This window comes from Macrotis lagotis, chromosome 2, assembly GCF_037893015.1.
Source record: "Macrotis lagotis isolate mMagLag1 chromosome 2, bilby.v1.9.chrom.fasta, whole genome shotgun sequence".
In the NCBI taxonomy this organism is placed as follows: Eukaryota; Metazoa; Chordata; class Mammalia; order Peramelemorphia; family Peramelidae; genus Macrotis; species Macrotis lagotis.
In genome coordinates, this window is record NC_133659.1 from 253,388,759 (window position 1) to 253,414,981 (window position 26,223).

Here is a 26,223-nt window from a genome sequence, read left to right on the forward strand (position 1 = left end):
GAGGCCCACACTTAACCCCACCCCCCTGGAAAAAACTCAATGAGCTTAGGCCGCCTGCGCTCGTGTAATTTTGGGAGTTGTAGTCTTGCTGGGGAAGCGTCCTCATGACCCACTGCGGAAGCGTGGACTACACATCCCGAAGGGCCCCAATCATCACAACACTCTTCTCCACCCTCCGCTTCGCACAGATTCCTGGGATTGGAAGTTCCAAGGCCAACCAAGCTCCAAGGCCCGGAAGGGGAGAAAGAACTACAAGTCCCGAAAGGACGTGCGCCCAACTCTTTCCCCCCTCCCCTCTCTCAGGCAGAGTGGTGTTTTTGTTGTTGGTGAAAGGTGAGGGGAACAGCTGATCTTCTGGTGGGGTAAGAAAATTGGTCCTAATCTTTGTTTTGGGGGGGAAGGTAAATTTATGGAGGGCCACCCCAACTTTCCATCCTTGAAAAGGAACTCCGGGGAAACAGAGACTTTTTAAAGGGTTAACCCTTTAGGGGAAAGGACCCCTCCAAGCTCTCCCCCAGTGTTTCGGGGCGCGTGGGTTTGAGAGGTTTTCTCGACTTGGAGGGGGATCCTCGTTTGCCCTTCTCCCCTCCTCTTGGGTGATTCACTCTGAAGGACGGGGTGGGCTACGGAGGGAGGAATCGAGGGTGCTGAAATCAGAGCGAACCCCCTTTTAGATCATTCCCCTCCCAAAGCAGCCACCTCCCTGAAAATTCGTTCCCAGGGTCTTCCTGCCTCTTGGGCAGGAGCTCTGGGGTCATTTGGTTAAGAGTGAGGGTCTGTGGACCCTCCCCATATGGATGCCCCTAAATCTGATCGCACACACATTTTTTTTAATAATAATGCAATGCAAACTTTTCTAATTTTCTCCCAGCCCTGGAGGAAGAATGCAGATGTAATGGAGTTTTGTTGGGGGCTAGAAACTTAACCAGTTTAGATGCTTGGGAATAAACTCCCCTTCCCATACCTTTCCCCTGACTCTTTGCTTAGCAGAAAGACTTGTTCTACTTGAAGTGAATGGAGAGAATCAGCAGGACGAAACTGGAGGGTCTTTGAAGCCAAAAGAACTCCAAGAGTCACAGAAGGGGTTACACTGCTTCTAATTTCCTCCTTGGTTTTCAGGGAAATTTAAAACTCTGTCCCCAATTCTAGTCCTAGCTAACCTACCCACCCCTATTTGGGAGAGGAAGGAGGTTAATTTGTTTTTTAACTTTAAAAGTCTTTGCCCTGTCTTTCTCTCCTGGCACCAACCCATATGGGTCTGTGATGTTTTGGGGCCTGCACATGACTAGTGGCGCTCCCTGATTGGACACCCTGAGAGCTGCGTTTCAGACGTAGATGGGAGGGAGCGGGCAGAAAAGGGAGCATTCTCTCTCTCAGTCGTGGTTAATAGTTTCTCGTTCCTACTCCTCACTACTCAGCTTCTCTTACCCATCCTTCTGCCCCGGAACAAACCACAACAGCCCTCCTTTCAATCCCTGCTCTGCAGCTGTCAGTCTCAGATTTAGGACGGAAAGGGGGCAGAAACCGGTGGGGGGGGGGGGGGAATTGGTCTATTCTGGAACTAACTTTGGTTTGTTCTGATTGAAGGAATCAGGAGGTCAAGTATCCCAATGGGATGGTAGGTCAGAGGTCCAGGAAGCAGAAGATGTCGAGTTTGTTCCATCTTCTAATACTGGAAATGAATCTTTTACCTTCCCACACCACCCCAAACTCTCTGGTGCCCAGGGGTGGGGTGTTCCTGGCTTCTGGCCTCTACATTCCGTCTCCCCCATCCCTCCACGTTCCTATCTGGTGTTTCACTCCACCCCTGAAGCAGCCGCCTCCAGGATTCCTGACTTCATGGGATAATATTTAGGGAGTCCAGTAGAGTCAATTCCTCTCTACCTTTTATCTGTCTTATGCCTCAAATGGGCACGGGGATAGTTGGATTCTGAAGAACTTTTAAGATAGAGAGGGATGAGGGTAAAGAGACCCCTGGTTCAGGAGCCTATGGATCCCAGTTTGGTCATTCCAACCAGATTCAGCCATTCTTGTCTGATGGTTAATTTTTGCTATCAGTTGTCCTTAGAGTATTAGAGCTGCAGCTGTGTCAACAGCCCCAGGAAGTGAGTGAAGGGATCAGTTTGACTTCCAGTTGAGGAAGGGGGGGGAATGGAACAATAGGAGAGTACCCCTTTCTGCTACCTAATTCTGTATTTAAGAGCTTTGGAAGTTAAGGTTATAAAGTGGGGGAGGGAGGAGATTAGCAGGAACTGGAGTAGGTAAAATGGGGTGTAACTCAAAGAAAGTAAGAGTGGAGAGATGGAATTGGAACTAAAGGGCAGTGTTGATTGGAGTTAAGGGTACAGAGCTTCTGTAGAGTGGGATTTAAATTATGGAAAGCAGAGGCAGCTAGGTTGCTCAGTGGATAGAGCACTGGCCCTGGAGTCCAGAGGACCTGAGTTCAAATCTAGCCTCAGACACTTAATAATTACCTAGCTGTGTGGCCTTGGGCAAGTCATTTAACTCACTGCCTTGCAAAATCATCCACATACATCAGGATTTCTCTTTTAGAACTAGAAAGCACAGGTGAACCTGAGGCTGAAAGGGACATGTTGAAAGGCTGAATGCCTTGGTTGTCTGCTGAAAATATCTGGGATCTGTACTCTTAAGGCCATGGTAATGGAACTTCCCTTGTCCCCAGTTTTGACGGTTATTATAGTTGTATATGAGGAAGCACATTGGGAAAGAGATTGGCTTTGAAGCGTTGAACTACTCATTATCACTTGCCTACTGGACCTCTACCTGCTGGCTCATAGGCATCTCAGACGCAACATGTCCCAAGCCAAAATTCATTATCCTCCCTTCCCCCCACCCCTCACACACACCTCCAACATATTCATCTTCTTGACTTCCCTATTTCTGTCAAGATCACACTATCTTTCCAGTTCCTCACATTCATCATCTTAAAATTATCCTTTTTTTCTCTCCCCCATCCTATTCATTGCCAAATCTACAGTACTTCTTATATGTGTCCCTTTCTCTGTATTTACTCAGCCACCACCTACTCAAGTTTCTCCTTACCTGTGGCCTGAATTATTGCAAAATCCTTCTAATTGGTGTTCCTGATAACAGTCTCCTTTCAGTCCAGTCCTTCCTCCACACAAACTGCCAAATCCATGTTTCTAAAGCTCCATTCAGAATTCACTCATCACTCTTCCCATTCAAGAAGCTTTACTGGTCCCCTATCATCTGCTTCTAGCATAAAATACATTTTAAACCCTTTTTGATCTGGTTTAAACTATCTTTCTAGATCCAGCCCATTACTGGTCCCAATGTATTTCTGACCAAGCTGGTCTTCTCAACTTTGCCTAGATGTGACTCTGTCCCCCTTTACCTAAAATGTTCTTTCTCATTTTTACCTCCTGAAATTCCTGGCTTCATTCAAGGTGCAGCTGTAGTGCTGCTCCCTAATTAAGACCTTTTCTAATCTCCAATCATTATCAGTTTCCCTCCCCAGAAAATACTTTAGTCATATTTTGTATTTACTTGACTGCATACAAGTCTTTTCTGTCCTGGAGAATATAAGTTCCTTGAAGAAAGGGACTGTTTTCAAATCTGACCTCAGACACTCATACTTAGCTGTGTGATCTGAGGCAAGTCACTTAACCCTATTGCCTTTCAAAAATCCAAAAAACAGGGGCAGCTAGTTGGCACAGTAGATAGAACACTGGCCCTGGAGTCAGGAGTACCTGAGTTCAAATCCAGCCTCAGACACTTAATACTTACCTAGCTGTGTGGCCTTGGGCAAGCCACTTAACCCCATTGCCTTGCAAAAAAAAATAAATAAATGACCTAAAAAAAATCCAAAAAACAAAAAAGGAGAAAGAGACTGTTAACAATTGTGTCTTCTGTTCTCAGGAACTAGAATAAAACCCATGCATAGCAAGAATTTAACTCTGTTTAACTGAATTGAACTAATCCTTCATTCCCTGGCAGGTCTGAGATATCTAAAAAAGCATCATGGAGGAGTCAAAGCTCAGCCGAACCACACCCCGGGGTGGGGTCACTTTTCTGAATGTGGCAAGGACCTATATCCCCAACACCAAGGTGGAATGTCACTACACCCTACCCCCAGGCATTGCGGCCACTGCCAGTGACTGGATTGGCATCTTCAAGGTACCTGTCAGAGTCGTGTAACTCTTTTAGGATAGAGGGTAAGGGGAACATAAGTTTCTTAAAATGACAGGTAGGAGGGAGGGATGAAGATGACAGCAATGCCTGTCTTCCTTGCCCCATACCAGTTCTAGGAATTAATCTTCTCCCCTTTCCCAGCTGCCCTCATGTTTCTCCAGAACCTTCTCACCCTAGTACCCCTCTAGTCCCTACTACCCTAGCCCTGGAGCTCTTTTGAGTACCCTCGGCAGAAGGTAAATCAAAAGTCAAGACCAGATTTAGCTTAAAATTCAAATTTGGGCACTTACAGACAGAGGCCTCTTCAGTCCGAGATTATCACACCTTTGTCTGGTGTGTGGTGCCTGAAGGTGCAGCTGAGGGCTCTGCTGTCCACTCCAGTGTCCAATTCCAAGGTAGGTGGAGATGCTAGAGGCTGGAGAAAAAGAGCAAGGGGACAAAGTTTAATAGGAAAGGTAAACTAGAGAGAGACTTGAGAGGAAATATGTACCACTGAGTACAAGGAAATTACATGGGGTAGTGAAAGCCCAGGGGATTCCATAGACTCTTGGGATTGATTGGAACTGGAGGTACCAGACATTAGTCTGATCATCCACATAAGTGAGGGTTTCTCTTTTAGAACTAAGAAAGCTTTCTGGAGTGGAATAGGGTTGAGAAGGAGCGGGTTAGGAGGCACAGCCAATGAGAAGCTCTGGGGGGAAGAGAGAAGGGGCCAGAGAACCAGAGCTGGGGAGTCTTAGTAGATGAGGAGGGAGTCAGAGAGAGGATATTTGAAAAGTTCCAAGAGTCCAAGTTTTGGTCCTGAAGACTCTTAGGTCTACAATTCTGCCCACAGCCAGCTACCTGCCCAAGCCAGGTGCTCAGTTCTATCAGTTCCGCTATGTAAACCACAAAGGCCGAGTGTGTGGTCAAAGCTCCTCATTCCAGTTTCGGGAACCAAGACCCATGGATGAACTGGTGATGCTGGAGGAACCTGAAAGTGGTTCTGATATTCTGCTTGTTGTCCCCAAGGCGACAGTGCTGCAGGTAAATGATAGGAATGGTTCTGGGGGTCTTCTCCCTCCTCATTCTCAAGCCCTTGTTCTCTGCTTTGTGAATTACACCTGACCCTTGGCTTCCAGTCTGATAGAAAAGGTGGAACCCAGGGTCTGGACTGGGAAAGACTAAGAACAGATAGGATCCAAGAGGACAGACTGGTTTGGCACACGGACCAGACAGAGGTCTACCTTTCAAGAGTTGAGTAGATAAGTAGAGACTAGATGAGCAGAGCCAGGACAGGAAGCTAGTGGGAGGGACTAGGGAAATGTTTCATTTAAGAAAATCTTTCTAGAAAGTAGGAGATAAAGATAAAGAGCAGTTTAAAAAAAAAAAGGTCTAGTGAGTGGGAGTATTATCCAGATAATGGTGATGGCATTAGATATATCCCTTTAAAAAAGTCAAAGTCAAGGCAGAAATACAGTTATGGAAAAATTGAAATTTTAAGAATGGACAATGAGTATATTCTGTATAAGTCAGAGCTAAACTTATAAAAATTAGGAAAAGTTAGAGCAAAGGAGCCTGTTAGGGAAACACTGGGGAAAGCCATTCTACTATTCAGATGAATCATGGAAAGTTTGCCAGAAAAGGAAGGATTCATGCATTGTTAGGCCAGGGATGGAGTAGTTATGATAAGTTAAAAATGAATAGGGCCGGAAGAAGGTGGAAGTGAAATAAGCAGCTGGGAGGGCTGTGCCTAAAGAGGGGATGGAGGTGAGTCAAGTGGGTTAGAAATTTTTCCAAACCCATTTCCCCTCTTGCCCAACCTTTTTACTATTCATAATTCCAACCCAGAATCACAACCCATTCTGGGGGGGGTTGGGAGGGAATCAGGGTAGTGGGGGAAGGGGGAATGAATCCTGACTATTACCTGGGCATCTCTAGAACCAACTAGAAGAAAGCCAGCAGGAACGGAATGATCTGATGAGACTGAAGTTGCAGTTGGAGGGGGAGGTAACAGAGCTGAAGAGCAGGGTACGGGAGCTGGAGAGTATGCTGCAGGTCACCAAGGAGGAGCAGGCCAAACTGACGGAGCAGTACAAGGTGAGAACACCTACCTACAAGATCCAGAATCTGGATCCTTGTGGAGGAGGAGGAGGAGGTATTATAGGAAGGTGGCAGGGCTAGGGAAGTCAGGATAGCACTGTCCTCAAAGCAGCAGGGGACCAAAGTCTGTAATGGACTTGTTACAACCCAGTCCCGTCTGGCATGGCTCACAGGATAATACAGTCACTAGTCTCAGAGTCAGAAGACTGGAGTTCCAGGCCTGGCTCTCCACATTTACTGGCTGTGCATTCATTAATGCAACATCAGACGAGTCACTTAAGCATACTCTGCCTACATTTCCTCATCTGTGAAATGGGAGTATTCCTTTTATCCCTTTTGTAATGTAAGAAGCAGCACATTGTAACTATACTGTGAATGGGAGTTATGGATGATCATTCTGGGGTGGGGGGTCCAGTCCAGAGGCAAGGGGATATCTGACTTGACTCCTCCAAGTTCAAGGAAGACATCTCCATGGGACAAGCAATGGCTTTGGAATCTGAGGATGGACTCAACTATTGACTCTGCTGCTTTTGCCAGGGTGTCCCTGAGCAAGTCATTTAGTTTCTCTATGCCTTAGTCTCCTCATCTGTAAAAATGACCTCTGGAGGATGACTTCCAGATCTCAATCTAAGTTCCTGTGAGGCACTAGGAACAGAGGAAGGGAGACTCTGAAGCCTAGCTCCCTTCCTGCTCCCTCTTTGCTTCCATTCCCCTCTCACTGAGGGGAGTCTCAGCCTCCTTCTCCTTCTGGGGTAACCCAGGGGCTATCCCGTGCCCATGGGGAGCTTAAAGAAGAACGGGATGTGCTGAGCAGACAACAGGGAGACCACGTGGCCCGGATCCTGGAATTAGAGGATGACATCCATACCATCAGTGAGAAGGTGCTGGAGAAGGAGGTGGAACTGGACAGGTAAGGAGGCTCTTTTCTCCACCCCTGAACCCCAAGCTAAGACTCAAGAGTCAATGGGAAAATTTCATCCTGGGGAAAAGCTTGTGAGCCTAGTCAGTAAAAGCCATGCAAAGATGGTATAAGACTACATCTTTTGACATAATGGCAATGAGCAGGAATAAGGTTAGATTGTCAGAAAGATTTCCTAATGGCCAGGATCACACACTATTAGAACTGGGTCACCAGGAGTTTGTAGCCGATCTTAACCCTGGAGATTTAAAGTCATAGAATGAATCTTAGCATTAGAAAAGAACCTTATGGATCATCCAGTCCAGATTCTCCCTTCAGGACAGATTTATCCCTTCTGAAAATCTCCCAACAGGTAGTCAACCAGCCTTGCATAATTACTTATAACAATAGGGAACACACTACCTAAGATAATTCAATACATTTTGAACACCTTTTTAAAATTTTTATTTGAATTTATGAAATATAACAAGCATTTATGTAATATAGTACAACAAAAAAGATGATTGTACATGAAATTGCAAATCTACTATGCACAACTTGCTAGTCTTTTCAAATATATAACAAAATCATCCCTCCTCTCCCTCTGTCCACCTAGAGAATTGCACCGTCACCTGCTGGTGCTCTGTCCAAAGGAATATAATTTTGATCCCTAAAACCTCACATGATATCTTTGGGTTTATGGGCTAGATTTCTTTTTTATGGTACATGCTTTAAACCAAAATCACTCTAGTTCTCATTGATTGACCAAAAATAGGTCCCAGCCCAAACCTCATTTGGTCATTGTTTGGATTCTGATGGTTCAGAGTGAGTGTAAACAGCAATTGAAAATTGCTATTTTGGCCAGAAACCCTGAGAGTCTTCACCTCCCAGATTGATTTTCTTTTTTTGACTAGGCACAAGAGGTCATTCTTTGCCTCATTTTTTTTACCTAGTCTTAATCATTGAATGGGCATTGCCTCAGATGAACTGAGACCTGGGAAAGTACCTTAGCTTAAAAATACCAAGATCTCAAAAAAAAAAAAAAAAAAATCAAGGTCTCCCACTGTATCCAGGTCCATCTCCAGGCATCTTTATCTTTATCTGGCTATTGGACTCAGCTGGCTCCAGAGGAGAAGGTAAGGCTGGTGACTTTGCATAGCCTTGCCTCACTTAAATCCATTTCACTTCCTCTCCCCAATGTCATGGTCCTCTTCAAAAAGAAAGAACAAAAGGGGCAGCTAGTTGGCCCAGTGGATAGAGTACTGGCCCTGGAGTCAGGAGTACCTGAGTTCAAATCCAGCTGTGTGGCCTTGGGCAAGCCACTTAACCCCACTGCCTTGCAAAAACCTTAAAAAAAGTTAAAATTAAAATAAAAAGAAGGAAGAAAAAATAGCAAAATCATGTAACTTTCTTTTATTTTTTTCACTTTTTTTTTTTGTTAGGTTTGGTTTTTTTGCAAGGCAAACAGGGTTAAGTGGCTTGCCCAAAGCCACACAACTAGGTAATTATTAAGTGTCTGAGACCAGATTTGAACCCAGGTACTCCTGACTCCAAGGCCGGTGCTTTATCCACTACGCCACCTAGCTGCCCTATTTTTCACTTTTTTTCCTTCCCTCACCCCATCTTAGAGATGACTACCTTTAGACACAAATAGGTGTGTGTGTATGTGTGTGTGTATCTAGGACACAAAGTTTAAGAACCCCTGTCCTAGGAGGAAACTGAGGGCCAGGAATTATATTATCTGAAAAACAATGAAAAGAACTGAAAATATTTAATATTTTCTCAGATAATATAATTCCTGTTCCTCAGTTTCCCTTTTAGGACAGGTGTTCTTAATCTTTGGGTCTTGGACCTTTTTGTTATAGAGTGAGTAGTAGCTCTTCTCAGAATCATGTTTGTTAACCTATTTTCATAAAAGAAATAAATGCAAATATGAGTTAGAGAACAATAAAAATAAAGATTTCATTTTTTTTCCCATCCAAGTTCACAGATCCCTCTGAAGTCTCCCTGTAGGTTGTCAATATTCCTCTTAAAAAATGTGACCCAGGGGTGGCTAGGTGGCATAGTGGATAAAGCACCGGCCCTGGAGTCAGGAGTACCTTGGGTTCAAATCTGGTCTCAGACACTTAATAATTACCTAGCTGGCCTTGGGCAAGCCACTTAACCCAATTTGCCTTGCAAAAACCTAAAAAAAGAAAAAATATGACCCCCCACATTAAAATGTACCAATGCCTATACATTAACAATTTTAAAAAAAACTGTACAAACAAAAAAAAATGTGATCCCCAGAGAGGTAACACAGTCCCCTGGCTTTGGTCTGCCTAGTCCACAGGACAGTGATCCTATTATCTCTCCATCTGAATACTGTATTTTTATTAATGCAGCCAACAAATACATTAACGTTTTGGCAGTGGTGTCACATTATGTATTCTGATTGACCTTACAGTAAAACTCAGTCTTTTTCCTATGACCTGCTGCTCGATCAGGTCACACTCATCTTGTACCTGTGCAGTTGCTCTTTGGAGCCTTTTGCTTCTTCCTAGAAGCAGAGGGATAAATAAGTAGACCTCTCATGTGTCTGAGGGTCCATGGCACCCATAAACCACACCCATCAGAAGAGTCAGAAAGTTGAGGTCTGACAGGCCAGGTGGAGGTGGAGTGCCCAGGACCTGGGCCCGAAGCTAGAGAAGCAGTTAATTATGTGAGTTCCCAGGATGAAATCAGCCTAGCCAGAAAGGAATTAGGACAGGATTGTCCTGGTTTTGTGTCTGAATGGTATAGAGACAGATAAGAAAGACTGGTGAGAGCTGAATCAGGGATAGAAACCTGTGGGCACACACACACCATGGGGCTTACTTCCCGGGTAACCAGCTGGTCTTGGAATCAGGAAATATGAGTTCTAACTTTATCTTGCTAGCTGTTGCATCTACCAGCATTCATTTATTTATTTATTTATTTGGTTGGTTGGTTGGTTGGTTGAGGTGAGGCAACTGGGTTTAAGCAACTTGCCCAGCTAGTAAGAGTCTAAGACTGGATTTGAACTTGGGTCTTCCTGACTCCAGAGCTGGTGCTCTATCCACTACATCACCTATCTGTCCCTCAATATGCACTTACCTTGCTATATACTAGGCTGTATGCTAAACACTAGGTTAAAAAGAAAGGCAAAAAAGCCAGTCTTGTCTCCCAAGGAACTCACAATCTCATGAGGAAGATCCTGAAAACAGCTGTATGCCAAGCAAGATCTATACCTGATAAAATAGAGATAATGAACAGAAGGAAAGCAGTAGCATTAAGGAAGGACTTCTTAAAGAAGGGAAGATTTTAGAGGAGACTTGAAAGGGAAGTCAGAAGGGAAAGATGAAGTGAGAGCATAAAAGAAAGGATAGAGGGGGCCAGTTTATGAATTTCTTTGAATATTAAAGCATAAAATTTTATATTTGATCCTGGAAGTGATTGGAAGCCACTGGAGTTTATGGAATGAGAGGAATGATAGTCCATTCAATTTAGGAAAATGAAAGCTAAATGAAAGGTGTACTGGAAAGGGGAAGACTTGAATCTGGGAGACACACCAGCAGCTATTGCAGTAGTCCAAGCATGAGGTGATGAGGTTCTGTACCAAGGTGGTATCGAGAGAAAAGGGGATGTAGATGAGCAATGTCACAAACTGATTTGGTAACTGATTGGATATGGGGTGGGGGTGACAGAGAGTCACCCACCAGGGTTGTGGGCCTAGGCGATTAGAATATAGTGGTACCTTTGAAAATAATAAGGAAGTTAGAGAGTTGGGGAAAAAAATAATAATAAATTTAATTATGGACATGTTGGATTTAAAATGTCTATGAGACATTCAGTTTGAAATGTCCATTAGGCAATTGGAGGGAAGGAGAAAGATTAAGACTGGACAAAGAGATCTGAAAATAATCTGCACAGAGATTAGGATTAAATTCATGAAAGCCCTGGTCTAGAAGGAGATGAGAGAGACTTGTGGGACACCCACAGTTGGTGGGTGCTGTGTGACCCTGGGAAATTCACTTAATCTCTCTCGCTTTCTCATCTGTAAAATAAAAGAATTGGACTTGGTGGCCACAAAGATCCATCCCTTCTATCTCTAACTTCTGTACATATTGTTCTTGGTCCACAGGGTCAAGGACACAGTAAAGGCTTTGACTCAGGAGCAGGAGCAGTTTCTGGGGCAGCTGAAGGAAGAACAAGCAGACAAGGAGCAGATCCAGGTGAGGGAGCCAAACAGGAAAGAGAAGGCAGAGGATCTCAAATGACAGTTGTCTATAATCTCATCCTACTCACATACTGCTGAAAACTCTGGACTGGGAAGCAGGAGAGCCAAGTCCAGGGGGGCAGAAATGCTTAGGTTCAGGCTCCCCTTGGGCTCAGATGCTGGATCCCTTCAAGGCTGGGAAACTAATGTTTTCTGGTTTGGTTTATTATCCTATGGACCAGACTGTGCTTTATGGTCCAGAGACCTACTTTACACACATTCCCCCAAAATATAAACAGTGTGATGGATAGAATATTGGGCTTAGTCAGGAAGATTTGAGTTCAAATCCTGCCTCAGACACATACTAGCTGGACAAATGTCTTAATATCTCCAAGCCTTCTTTTTGCAAGGCAAATGGGGTTAAGTGGCTTGCCCAAGGCCACACAGCTAGGTAATTATTAAGTGTCTGAGACCAGATTTGAACCCAGGTACTCCTGACTCCAGGGCCGGTGCTTTATCCACTGTGTCACCTAGCCACCCCTGTCTTTTCCTCATCTTAACATGCGAGGGTTGGACTTGAGGCCCAGCCTCTGAATCTGTGACCCTGGGATTCCCACCAGGCTGAGCTACAGGTCTCCCAACTGGAGTGCTGTCGCCTGAGTACAGACCTACAGAAGGCCAAAGGCCATCAGGGGGAGCTGGCCTCTCAGCTCCAGAGACTTCAGGAGGAGGTCACCCGAATTCACAATCTCCTGGAAGAGGCTCAGCAGCGGATTGTGAGTAAGGGCCTGGCCCCTGGATTCTGGGCAGAGTCTCTAGGACCAGAGTATGGGACAGAAGAGTCATATTCATGGTAAACAGTACCAGAACGAGTTGAAAATGCAAAATTACAATACAATGTTGTGTTCATTTGAGACTTTATAAGTCAACATGCAGCTCTTGGGGATCCATTTAAGTTTGACACCCCTAGTGTAGAGGAAACCTGGGAAATGGAAAGGGAGAGGAAGGATTAGCTGTTGTGGTTTGGAGGCCAAGGTACCTGGGTCCTGAGTAGAGGAAGAATGTAGAATCCAATGGAAGATAGGAAACTTGAGGTTGGTAACCCTTAGGGTCCCCATTTTAGCTCAGTAAAATTGACATGTTTTTCTTCTCCCCTGGAGGCTGAGCTGGAGCCCCTAAAAGAGCAGCTTCGGCGGACCCAGGAGCTAGCAGCCTCAAGTCAGCAAAAGGCTGCTCTGCTTGGGGAGGAACTGGCCAGCACAGCAAGTGCCAGAGACCGAACCATGGCTGAGCTACACCGGAGCCAGCTGGAGGTAGCTGAGGCCAACAACAGGCTGGTGGAGCTGAGTCTGCAGTGGAGGGAAGACAAGAGCTCATGGAGCAAGGAGCGGACAGGACTTCTGCAAAACGTAGAGGTGCAGAGATGGGGTGTGAGGATAGGAGTGTGGTCAGAAATATAAGGGGTCAAGTGTTCCCTGAGGAGAGCTTTAGCCTCCACTTCTATCCTGGGTTAAAAAATGTTGGCACTTGGCTTTTGCTAATTCAGCTGGTTTGGGATTAGGTACTTGTCTGTCATGTCTAATCCTGACCATAGAATGCTTCCTCCTTCTGCCCCTAACCCATAGACCCTCTTCCCATCCTGCCCTCCTCCTGTCCCTCCTGAGGTCTTGTGTCCATTTTCCCCTGTTCGTCACAGATTCTGAGACCATGTGAGTTGAGTGAGGGAGGCAGCAAAGGAGATCCAGAGAACCTGAAGGGCAGGGAGATGGTTCAAGGGGTGGTCTTATCAATGACATTCTCTGTTCTGCCTATGCCCAGGCAGAGAAGGATAAGATCCTGAAACTGAGTGCAGAGGTCTTGAGACTGGAGAAGGCTGTGCAAGAGGAGAGGACCCAGAGACAAGGGCTCAAGGCTGACTTGGCTCGAGAGAAGGATTCCAGTCTGGTAAGATGCCTCACCACCTGCGCCTTTGCCTCTACCCCTAGGCACCCCTGTCCCTTCTCCCTAAACTCCTAAATGTCAACTGATAAGGGAGAGGTCAGAGGATCGTAGAACTAGAGTTGGAACGGATCTCAGAACTCTTTGGAGTTCTACTCCCTGGTTTTACAGACAAAGAAACTGAGGCCCAGATATATTTTGTGTTTTGCATCTTATTTATAAGCAGCCTGGTCTATTTTGATCTGAATTTTAGAATCCCTTGTTCTATCACTAGCATATATGCCTTTGGTCTCAGTTTGATTGACTTGAGGTGACCCAGGCTAGACAGACTGAAACCTAGTCAAGACTATATCAACTCATCCTCAGCCTAGTTGTCTTTCAGGTCCCAAATCCTTAAAAAGTAGAAGTAGCCAAGCCCCTGGTACTTATCCTGGGTTAGGGAAGAGGTCATAGGTGGAGGTGGAGTATTAAGGGCAAGCAGAAAGGGACAGCTAAGTGGTGCAGTGAATAAAACACCAGCCTTGGAGTCAGGACCTGAGTTCGGGAGTCAGGACCTGAGTTCGGACCTCAGACACAATTACCTAGCTTTGTGGCTTTGGGCAAGTCACTTAAAATCATTGCCTTAATAAATAAATATTTTTTTTTTTTAAGAGCAAGCAGAGTGGGAGAGGTTGGTTTTGGGATTCCAGGCTTCTTCCTCCCAGGTCCCAGAGGTCTAAGAGAGAAGTTCTAGATACCATGTTCTCCATGAACTTTCTCCTTCAGGTACAGCTGTCAGAAAGCAAGAGGGAGCTAACAGAGCTTCGGTCAGCCCTCCGAGTGTTTCAGAAAGAAAAGGAGCAGCTGCAGGAAGAGAAGCAGGTGAGTCTGATTGAGAGCTCAAGGGCCCCTGGACCCCATGGCCATGCTTCTGCGCAGACTGGGTAGCATCCAGCTCTGCTAACTCCTCTAGGCCCCAACCTCGGGCCTGTGTGGATATTGGCAAAAGGGCCACCAGGCAGCCTTTGGAGTCAGAGGACATGGGTTCAAATCCTGGCTCTGCTCCTTACCAGCTGTGAGACCCAGGGTCTTCTGGGGCATCAGCCTTCTCATCTATAAAATCTTCAAACTAGATTTGGCAAATTTGAACTAGATGACTCCTGAGGTTTCTTTCTGGCTTAAATCTCTGACCTTGTGATATGAGAACTTGAGGTCTCTCAAAAAGGATGTGGTCACTTTCAATTCCCTGAAGATGAGAACATGTTATTATATTGTACTGCTTACAGTTTTATTATATAATGTCAATATATCACTGGGGAAATAAGGTGGACTAGGTACAAATTCAAGAGGAGAGGTGCAGGAGGGTCTGGGATCAAAGTCGGCAGGGGGGTGAAGCTACCCCTCTTTCCTTTTCCCCCCAGATGTCCTCACTCCCTTTGTGGGCTACTAACCCCAAGGAGGGTGGGCAGATGTCAGCCCGGGGACCAGGTGGATCGGGGCCCTTTTGACCTTTACCATGTGCCTCCAAACCCAGGAACTGCTCGAATATATGAGGAAGCTGGAGGCCCGCTTAGAAAAAGTAGCCGATGAGAAGTGGAGCGAGGATGCGGCCACTGAAGATGAGGAGGCGACTCCTGGGCTGAGTCCGTGCATCACTAAGTCCCCTTCCTCCAGCCTTTCCCCCACCCCAGCCTGGCAGGAAAGCTTCAGGCCTCCAAAGCCCCCCAGAGACCCCTGTAGGGATTGGCCCGGTCTCCCCAGAGTCCCCCAGGTCCTTTCCTCCCCCCCTTTTTGGAAGGCGCCAAGCCCTTGACCATCCCTTCTCGTTCCTCTCACAGGCTGCCCTGCAGCAGTTCTGACAGATTCCGAGGATGAATCCCCAGAGGACATGAGGCTCCCTTCCTATGGGTTGTGTGAGCGAGGAGGCCCTGGCTCTAAGGGACCCCGTGACACCCCCGCCCGTGTGGTCATCAACCAGCCATCCCCTATTGCTCCTCACATGACAGGGCCCCATGATGACAGTAGCTCTGACTCGGTGAGTAGAAATGTGCAAGACAGTCTTTGGGAGAAGGGTCAGGGAGGATTAAGGGTCATGTCAGGTGTCCTCACCTCCAGACACAGATTTTCAGCCTGATGGGTGGCTCTGTCCTCCCTGATAGGGGAGGGAGGGGACTCCATTGTCCTTGCCTTTCAGCCCAGCCTGGCCTCCCACAGTAGACCACCTTCCAATAGATCAGATTTGGACACAGGCTAGCTCTGCTCCTGGCCTCCATCCACCTGCCTGTCTTGATTAGACTCGCCTTCATCCCATCCTCCAGGCCCCACCTCTTGTCCACTCCCATCCCAGACCCCATTCAGGCCTCTTCATCTCCCACCCCACCTCACTGTACCCTTCTAATGGGCTACCCCCTACACCTGTGTCTGAATGCCCAGGAGGCAGAGGATGAGAAGGCCGTGCTGATGGCAGCTGTGCAGAGTGGAGGCGAGGAGGCCAGCCTGCTCCTTCCCGAGCTGGGCAGTGCCTTCTACGATGTGGCCAGGTGAGGTGGGGACTGCGCAGGATGCGCCAAGGCAGAATGGAGCCCCTATGAGCAGGGATGAGACTCACTCAGGCATCTACTCTGCCCCTCCCCGGACCCATCTTCTTGATCAAGGCCAGGATGGAGGAAGGACCTGGGGTGGCGGGGGAGGTGTTGGTGGCACACAGGTGACCTGCTGCCCCCAGAGTCCCAGACGCCTCAAGGGTCTAAATTTCACTCAACTTATGAGTGTCCCATCAGCACTCAGAGGCTCTGCTGGTAACAAGCTTCTGTGTTATTTTAGCACCATCCTCCGTGGAGCCCAAATTGTCTTGCACCCCCTCTCTCCTGCCCTTCCCCCTCCCCACACTGGCAGGTAGGTGCCCAGCCCTCTGGATAAAGGGAAGCAATTAAGGTCCACAGGGATGGGAAAACTGGGCTTCAACATCTGATTATCATGGATCTTTGACATGTCCTGGGTCCCCTGAGGATTCAGCAAGGGGTGGAGCCAGAGAGGGGAGAGCCAGGTAGCAGGATGGTGAGTGCCGCCCCCCCCCCAAGAAAGGGTGAAGACCTGAAATCCTTGCACCTGCCCCCCGGCTTTGTCCCAGACATTGGGACAGTCTTAGGGCAAAGGAGATGGGAGAGTGCTGTCACCTCCTCCTTGGCTAGAGCAGGAAGATGAAGGACGATGTCAGACTCATTTTCGGCCTCATTAGGCAGCAGACAGAGATGGAGGGAGGAGAGCAGGGGCTTGGGGGATGGGCTTTGGAAACTTGGCTGAGGCCAGTGAGAGGCTGGGGAGGTAACGGTTGCCAGCATCTTTGAGAGCTAGGAAAAAAGCAAGGTCTCTCTGGTTCTGCTCCAATGGACCTCTGCTTTGAGACGGATTGAGAGAGTGAGGGATATAGGCAAACTAGGGAGGTGGACCCCTGTGTCCATTTGCTAAGAGCAACTAGGAGCCTGGGCATCTGGATTTCTGCTCCTAGGATCAAGGAGGAAGGGATAGGACAGCAGAACTAAATCACCTCCCCCACCACTCTGCCTCTCCATAGTGGCTTTGTTGGGGGCCCCCTCTCTGAGGCCAGCCCAGGGGGCCCTGCCGCCCCACCTTGGAAGGAGTGTCCCATATGTAAGGAACAGTTTCCTGAGTGTGACAAGGATGCCTTGGAGGAACACGTGGATGGACATTTCTTCTTCAGCACCCAGGACCCTTTTACCTTTGAGTGATACCCACCCACACACAGACACAGACACACAAACACACATGTTTTGTGGCAGACTGGATTTCAGGTCATCAAGACCCCTAAGAAATCCTTCACCCCACTCCATCTCCACTTTGTCCGACCTTGAATACCCATCAAGGCTCCCTTGTGTAACACTGATCAAAACGAGCACTCCTCCCCTCACCAAACAACATCACGTACCCGGTGTGAGAAGCAGACAAGAGGCTCTGGGAAAGCATCCTGCCTCCTTTCCACTTGAGCCACCATGGCCCCCCACCCTCCAGAGTGAACATCACCCCTTCCCAGACCACCCACCTCCCTCAAAAGAGCCTGGCTTGTGTTGTCAGCATTCCAAAGCCAACTCATGGAGCACCCCCCTCCGTGGTCCCATTTGAGGATTCTCATTCACCCGAGTTCTTCGGTCTCTGGGTTTGCAGGGAGGCAAGGAAATCAACCTGAGGACTTCTTAAAGACCCTAAGCGGTCTTTCTTTATGTTCCCTCACTCCCTTTCCCTAGCTTGTCCATATAATTAGACATTAAGTTTTGTGGTTTCTTTTGGGGGTTGAGAAGGCCCCCTACACCCAGTTTCATCCCTTTTCTGGTAGTCCCCTCCTACCCCACATGGAAAGAAAATTTCATTTGTGCCTTTTGTGTTGGGAGTGGGGCAGGGGGAGCTAAACCAAGTATTTCCACCTCCTGGCCTATCCTTCTCCCCCCTTGATAGCAATAAGATATCTTCCCCAGGACCCTCCCTGTCACCACCACATGTCCTCCACTCCTCTCCCCCTCCCCCAAGTTGTGTAGCATGGGCAAGATATTTATATTACATGCATACTATTCTAATAAAATGTGTTCTTACCACAAGTCATGACTAAGGTAAAGGGGTTTCAGGTATTTGGGAACTGGTGCTCCCTCCCTAGTCTCCCAATCTTGGTGGGAAGAAAAATTTAGTCATTTAGAAAATAAAAAAAGCTGAGTGAGTTCCAGATGTTTGCCCACACTGCTACCATTTCCCAATTGGAAGAGGAAAAGGAAGGCCAGCCAAGACTGAACCTGACTCCCCGAGGGGCTGCACCTCATTTTCCTTGCTTTTAATAGGGTGTGGGTTCTCTCCAAGAAACCAAGGAGGAGGAAGGAATGATATGTATGGATGTATCTCAGAAGGAGGGAACAAACTTGGTGATCTGGAAGGATCCATCCAGGGCTAGGAAACAGGGAGTAGTGCAAAGGGGGAAAGGGATGGTTTTGAAATATGCTGCCCATGTGGTCCTGGACACGTCAATTAACCTTCTAGGCCTTAGTTTCCTCATCTGTAAAATGAGGGTTTTGGACTAGATGACCTTCAAGCCCCACCCAGCTCAAAATCTACTGTACTGTAACCTAAACCACTCACTCATTTTAATATCCTCCTTTTTAAAAAAAGGTAATAAATCTTGCCAACATGGCTCTCCCACCCCTGTGACCACTCAGGCCCCCTTCAAGCCCTTACTTCCTATTCCCTAGCACCCTTCCCCAAGGGTTCTACTACCCTCCATCCTTCAACCTGTCAGAGGTTTGTACCATCCTCATCATTCTTTCCCTTGAGTACTCCTTTCTCCCCCTTAGTGCCCTAGACCCCCACTTTTCAGAACCTGCATGATGCTTGGTCAGATCATGTATATTGATGCCTATTCACAATTCATGCATCGACCCCAACCAAAGAATGCATCCAAGATGGCAAACACTTCCCACAGCATGTCTAGCCCTGACCTGCTGGAAGGGGCTCAGAAATAGCCCACACAAGCCCAGACATTCTAAAAAAAGGTACAAAAGCACTCGGGTGTAGCCATGAAAACACCCAGACCTACACAGATACAGAATGTGATGCAGAGAGATGAGTATGTGATGTTATCCCTCCCCCCACTGATTGTGGGTCAGCTTCTGGTCAATCCATCTTCCATCCCCTCAGTGACAACCACATACCCCCCCATACACCTGAATCCCTCCTAAACCCCCTCCTTTCCTCCCAGATATACCTGGACTTCTATCCTCTTCCCCTACTACTCTGTCTCCTAGCAACCTCACTTCCCTCCCTGAATCCCTTCCAAGGAAATTAGAGATAATGGATCTCTTCTCTCTCCATCTCAGCCCCTCTTTATTGATCCCCCTTTAATGAAAGTTAATTATAACAATGATTTAATTAATAGAATCCCTCTCTTCCTTTATTGCTTCCCGTATTAAAACTATTAATAAATACGAGCCAGGCTGACAAAGGCATCCATCACCCGGTTGGGATTCCCCCCAACGTTGTCCCTCCCCCCCAGCCCCCACAGCTACTCTCCCTTGGCCTATAAACTTGCTGGGGTAGTAGGGGTTAATCAGAGAGGAATTATGAGTCCAAACCAATATGGGGTCTGTTTAGGAAGTAACCACTTAGTGAGTCTAGAGAGGGAGGGAGCCAGAAATCTAACCATCTTGTCCCTAAAATATCTGGCCTGCTGAATGTAGGAATGGGAAAAAACTGAGGGGGAGGGGACCCAGGAATCCCAGCCCTCAGTCTGAAAGACCATTATTTTCAAAATCATGCTATTATGCAGAGAACTGGATAAATTGGCTGGTGGAAACAAAGCCTCCCCTTCCCACTCAGAGAAGCCACAGCTCAAGCCCCCACTAGAAACAGAACAGAGACCTAGATACCCATGCCAAGAGGAATGGGAATACTTGGAAGGAAGGCTGGCAAGAAATGAGAGGCTTCTTGGAAGAGAAGAACTGGGGGAGATGGTCAAACAAAAAGAGCCTAAGCCCATTTCCAAGGCTCATCTCCTAATTACTGGCTGCTTTCATCTTGGGGGGACCCTCCCCTCCCAACCACACCTGACCCTTACTCACTGCCAAGGATTTGAACAAATGTATCTACCAGAGATTCACTTTCTCCTTCTCTTCCCCAGCTCTATCCTTCCCTTTCTCAATCCTCCTCCAATCTCTCCTCCTCCAGAAAAATCCCTCGCCTACTTTGGGGTCACTTCCAAGCTGTACCATTACCCCCTAGAAAACTGCCCAGCTGCTCCCATTTCTGTCCTTTGTATGTCTATGTGGTCTATCTTCCCTAATAGTGTGGAAGTTCTGGAAGAATAAAGGGTTGTATATCTCTTCTTTTCTCCTGATCTCCCCAAAGCTTCAAGTACAAAAATCTACATACTGTGGAAGCTCAGGACAAGCTGAATGACTGGGCTTGGAACTGATACTCCTGGGTTTCAGTCTTCACCAAATTCATCTTTGACATTTGACAACTCATTTCTCTGGGGCCTTTACAAAGATGTTTTAATGATTTTTTTAAAAAACTGCTTTCACTTCCTAATAACCTGCCAAAAAAAAAATAGAATGCTCTCTTGTAACAAAGAAATACAATTAAGTAAAAAAAAATACATTGACCACATTTGATAGTGTATGTCTCATTCTGCACCTGTAGTCCACCACAGTCTACATCATCAATTTCTTGACCTATTTTACCATCTCTGAAATGTAAATAATATTTTATTCTTCTCTCTACTTCATTGTATTGGCACCAGAAATAATAGACACAAAAGCATTTAGAAGTACTAAAGTGAAAAGGCTTAAATATTATAGCAGAAATTAGACAATTGAACAATAGATATTGAGATAATAATAATATTGTTATAGGATAGTAGATTTAGAGATGGGAGGAATTTTAGAGATCATCTATCACAACTTGGTTTTATAGATCAAGAAACTGAGCTAGGGAGGTTAAGTAATTACCCAAAGTCACAGTGGGAGTAAATAGCTGAACTGGAAGTCAAACCCAGATTTTCTGATGCCAAGGCCAGTGATCTTAACACAATTACACAATGTTGTAACTGTCGGATGAATGAAAGCAAAATTGGGAAGGATCATTGAGGCGTTGACCCTGAAAATACTGACACTCATTGTCACTGTGCCCAGAGATAATTGTTGAGTTGGCCCCCCACTCTTAGATTACAAAATATTGGCTTTAAAATCCAGAGGATTGGGGCAGATTAGGTGGCGTAGTGGATAAAGCACCGGTCCTGGAGTCAGGAGTACCTGGGTTCAAATCCGGTCTCAGACACTTAATAATTACCTAGCTGTGTGGCCTTGGGCAAGCCACTTAACCCCGTTTACCTTGCAAAAATACCAAATAAATAAATAAAAAGACAGGACCATTGGCCTCTCTCCCAAGGAATATTCACCACACTTTTGTTTAAGGCATTGATTCTCTGCTCAGTAATGACTGACATATGGTGATTTACAGTTTAATTCTTTTCATGTATTGCCTTATTTAATCCTCATAACTATGAGGTAGCTACCACACATATTATTGTCCCCATTTTACAGATGAGGAAACAGAGGCTCAGAGAGGTTAAACGATTTATGTCACAAAAGCTAGTTAAATGTCAGAAGCAAGGATTAAGCTTCATATCCGTCCCTTTTTCTATTATATCATTCAGAAGCTCTTCAAATCTTATGGGGATCTTTTACAGAGACCTTGTTGTTCTTCCAAGAGCCCTGATTCCTCTCTGTCAAAATGTTACATAAGAATGGACTCTAACACATTGCTCTTTTGGTTAATGGGAATTGAAAGAAATATTCAAGAAACATAGGGACTGAAGTATACAGCTTCCATCCTGCTACCTCTGACCCAACAGGTCTGAAAAGAGATCTTAACAACTTGAAGACCAGAACATTTCCCAGAAGAGGAGATTCAAAGGTCATGATTATCTGAGGTCATCCAAGATAGGTCAATGACTGACCCCCACCACCACCACCAAATTCCCAGGATTGCCTACTGTCCTCTCTTGTCTGGGAGCTCAAAAAACATTTAGTTAGAGGCAGCTAAGTAAATAGAGCACTAGCCCTGGAATCAGGAGGACCTGAGTTCAAATCTAGCCTCAGACACCTGATGTTTACTTAGCTTTGTGTCCTTTGACAAGTCATTTAACCCTATTCCCTTGCAAAAAAAAAATAGTCAAATGGTAGGATTTTATGCTTTATAGAGTCATCCAATCTAACCCTACCTGAACAAGAATCCTATCCATGAAATCTTGGACACTAATACTTTTTTAATCACTCTTACTGTTAAACTTTTTTTTTTTTGTTACAGAGAAACTAAACTTACATCTCAACAACTTTCTCCCATTACTCCTGAGTTATGCACTGGGGTTTGTGTGGTGGTGGGGGATAGGAAGGAAGACCTTTTCATGTGAGAGTCCATCAAATATTTGAATCTTCTCTGGTTAATCATCTCTGCTCCCTTCAGCTAAGTCTCTTATGGCATAGTTTTCCAGTCTTCTCACCATACTGATTGCCTTCATTGTTGATGTCCTTCTGAAATCTGGCACCCAAAACTAAATATAATTTTCCAAATGTAGTCTACCCAAAGCAGAGTGAAAATCAAGCCAATAAACATTTCTTAAGCACCTATTAAATTAAGATGGGACCCTCAAAGAAAAACAAAAGACAGCTTCTGCTCTCAAGAAGTTCAGTTTGATGAATCAGGGTCATAAATTCACTTAATCTATATACTTTGCTTCTTCATTTGTAAAATGGGGGATAACAATTCCTGCATTACCAAACTCAAAGGTATTACTGTAGAGAATATACTTTATAGCATAAATCAACATATGAATGTGTTATTAGTAATAATGATGATAACAATGATTCCCTAAAATCATATTTTTGACTGTCTGGTTGTTATTGATTCATATTGAGTTTAGAATCCACTAAAAATGCCCAGATCTCATTTACATGAACTACTACCAGACCACCATTCCCCATCCTTTTCATAAGTTTTTTAGCTCAAATGCAGGACTTTTTTATTTAGCCCTAATTGTTAAATATTCATTATAGGCCAGACAGCAGGAAAGATACGATGATAAATAAGATGATAATAATAAATAAGATAATAAGATAAATAAGAAATAGTCCCTTCCTTCAGTGCCAGATATACCAATAGCCCATTCATCCCTGCTCACTTGAAGAACCTGCCAATCCTAGAGACCTAGCCTATTTCTAGAAACTCTGTCCTAGGTTCTTTCATTGCCAGGTTCCCACAGACATTTTATATAGTACTTAAAGTTTGCAGAGTGCTTTCCTTCCATTATCTCATTTTTACCTTCCTAGAAATCCTGTGAGGTAGTTGCTATAAGTATTGTTACCCCCATTTTAAAGATGAAGTAGCAGACAGGTAATGACTGGACACCCACACAGTTAATGAAGTCTCAAGACCAATCAAATCCAGTACCCTTCTCCAGCTTGGGAGAACCACCAGTTGCCTCTCCTCACATCCTTTCCCTTGTGCTTTTGAAATGAGCCATATAGGGTAGAAGTAAAGACTTATTACTCTGACTTCCTACTGTGAAAGAAGACAGATACTGGGATCAAAAGAAATTGGGAGGGGGGTGCAGCTAGGTGAGGAAGTGGTTGGAGCACTGGCCCTGCAGTCAGAAGGACCTGAGTTCAAATCTAGCCTCAGACACTTAATAATTACCTAGCTGTGCGACCTTGGGTAGGTCATTTAACCCTATTGCTCTGCCAAAAAGAAAAAAGAAAAGAAAGAAATCTGAGTTTGACGCATCGATTATTAGCTAAGATGAGTCACTTTAACCTCTCTGAAACTCAGTTGCTTTATTCATAAAATTTAAATAATTGTGATGTCAAATGATAATCACATCCACTTTTACCTCTGCCATAGGGGGTTTTGTGAGAATCAAAGTCTGTAAAGATATTATAAATCTTCACTAGTATTCATTTATGTCCAAACTTCTCCCTGACTTAGTCTAATGTCCAAGTAGAGCCAAGTAGTTAGATTAAACTGGGGGAACACCTTACTACCCCAGGTCATCATTTATTCAACTCAGAGGGATAGTCCTCAAGCTCTTCCCCAGATAGGTTCAAATAGGTAACTTAAAGAGAAGAATGTATTCCTTCCATGAGCTCTTAGAGAACTTATTCCACCATTTTCCTTCATGGATAGATGGGGATGTAGAAGAAATTGAGATGTCTTGGGATGGGAGAGGAAGAACCAAAAAAAAAAAAAAAACTGGGATCAATGGGTTCCTCTCACTTAACAGACCTCTACTGGCCCCTTTTCCTCATCGTTTATCCAAATCCTCTATTGTCTCTTGTAGCTCCCTCTTCTAGTCCCTCTCATCCCTTCCTCAATTTTCCCTTCTGATTTTGTGCCTGTAAAATTCATAGTATCTATTTACCAATCAATTATTTTCCTCTATCTTATCTGTCTTCCTCTTTTCATTCTTTGACTCTGTATCCTTGCTAAACTCTTGGTTTTCCTCCACCTATCCATCTCTCTTATCAGTCAGGGTTTCCGAATCTTGGCCTGTCTCCATCTCTCTCACTCTTCTCAGATGCCGCAAAGCCATAAACCCAGCCCAGCCGGCCCTGCAGCAGGCAGCCGCCAATCACTGGGCACCGGGAATATGTGTGCTGTTGGGGGAGGGAGGGGAGGGGGAGTGAATTGAAAGCTTTGAGCTGTTGCTATAGTCACAGAGGGCAGAAGAGTGAAGGGCCAAAGGCAGCCCCTCCCAGATGGTAGTCACAGCTGTTTCCCCAGTCCAGGTGCCCATTTCAACTAGAAAAGGTGGATGCCTGGTTCCCCTTTATAAGTGGGAGGCAGGACAACCCAGCTTTATTCTTATTTGGAAGGAAAGTGCACCTGGATCCCTCCCTCCCAGCAGACTTGACACCCTTAAACCATTTCCCTCCCCCTCAAAAAAAAAACTTGGATTCTCCCCAGCAAGGGATTTGTATTATCCTTCATCCTTATGCCCCTCACCACCATAAGATGAAGGATCTGGATGCTCTGGACCCCAGGAAAGTCTGGGAACAAATTCTGTGTAGGACAAAAGGCTAGGAGAGGATGGTCTTGAGATTGGTAATGAGAAAGAGAGTATAAAGAAGAAGACGTCTGCCAAAGTGACAGTCCTGAATAGTCATGGATCTGAACTGTGATTGTGATAATCCCTCAACCCCCAAGCCAGGGGATTGGGAACCAGGATACCTGGGTCTCTTACCTGGATGATAGAGTCCCCCATAATGGAAGGACATCTTCAGGGAAGCTACCCAGCTCCCAATTAGAGAGTTCTAGAATCCAAAAGGTCGGTGGAGGATTAGAGGGAAAGAGAAGGAAGAGAGAAGGGAACGGGGGAGGGAGAGATGAAGGAGTTTCCAAGTCCTAACCAAAGGAACCTTTTTAAGATAAGCACAGCAAGGAGTAATTCCTGGTGTGCTGGCGACCCCTGCTGGTTACCTGAGGACAGGTTGTAAAGGTAGGGGTGTGTGTGTGTGTGTGTGTGTGTGTGTGTGTGTGTGTCACACTATAACGTATGATGCTACATGGTTATGTGGTTGGCACTATTTATACATTTATTAGCTTATGAAAGCACAAAGGTACTGAAAATGTTAACAGAACCCCTGACTTTCCTCCTTGACCTCCCTCCAGTATCATATCAGTACTATTGCTATGCTCCAAAAAGCCCTATTGGGGCCAGAAGGATGAGACTGCCAAAAAAATGTAATCAGATCTTAGATTTTATTAATAAAAATGATGAAATCCAGAAGTAATGTGTGCTCATCCCACAGTGCCTAGCCTTGGTCAGACCACACCTGGACTACTCTATTCAGACATTGAGCACAGCAAGCCTACTAACAGAGAAGACAAAGTAACCTCATATGAAGAGGCAGATTCAGAACTTTGTCATATGAGGATTGATTTCAGGAACTGGGAGAAGTCATCATTATGGGCTTCAAGTATTTTTAAAGCTGTCACATAGAAAAGGAATCAGATTAGGTTTTGTGTGGAAGAACTAGGGCCAAATGGGCTGCAGTTACAGAAAAGCAGATCCCAGTTAAACATAAGGGAAAATGTTATATGCAGAGCTCTCCAGGAGAATGAAGAGAAGGCTTAGTCAATTGTGTGATAATTTTATCTGTTGGAATAGAAATCTGATTTTGTATCAGGTATCCAGATTGTAATTTTTATTGTTTGAATAGTTTGTTGTTGTTGTTACTGATCACATCAAACTGGGTTATAAACTAACATAGATGATAGAGCTAAGTACGAAATAATAAACTCTTGGTCAAATAACTGGAAAAATGATAAGTCGATCCTTTTTTATGGTAACAAAGAATTGGAATCAGAGGAGGTACCCATCAACTTA

General features: G+C 45.4%; 1 protein-coding gene across 3 annotated transcripts; it reads left to right on the plus strand.

Moving 5' to 3' along the window:
- Positions 1-268: 268 nt before the first annotated feature.
- CALCOCO1 (calcium binding and coiled-coil domain 1) lies at positions 269-20,459 on the plus strand. 3 transcript variants are annotated; one of them, XM_074225756.1, is made up of 15 exons: positions 269-362; positions 3,979-4,158; positions 4,466-4,568; positions 5,009-5,199; positions 6,094-6,252; positions 7,017-7,165; positions 11,295-11,385; positions 11,990-12,145; positions 12,530-12,784; positions 13,188-13,313; positions 14,073-14,168; positions 14,821-14,929; positions 15,125-15,321; positions 15,720-15,826; positions 20,187-20,459. In XM_074225756.1, the coding sequence occupies exons 2-15, from the start codon at positions 4,003-4,005 to the stop codon at positions 20,251-20,253; spliced, it is 1,962 nt and encodes a 653-aa protein (XP_074081857.1). In that variant the 5' UTR covers positions 269-362; positions 3,979-4,002; the 3' UTR covers positions 20,254-20,459. The 3 variants fall into 3 exon arrangements, with proteins under 3 accessions (XP_074081857.1, XP_074081856.1, XP_074081858.1); XM_074225755.1 differs by lacking the exon at positions 20,187-20,459 and adding an exon at positions 16,861-17,896; XM_074225757.1 differs by lacking the exon at positions 20,187-20,459 and adding an exon at positions 16,795-16,949.
- Positions 20,460-26,223: the final 5,764 nt, after the last annotated feature.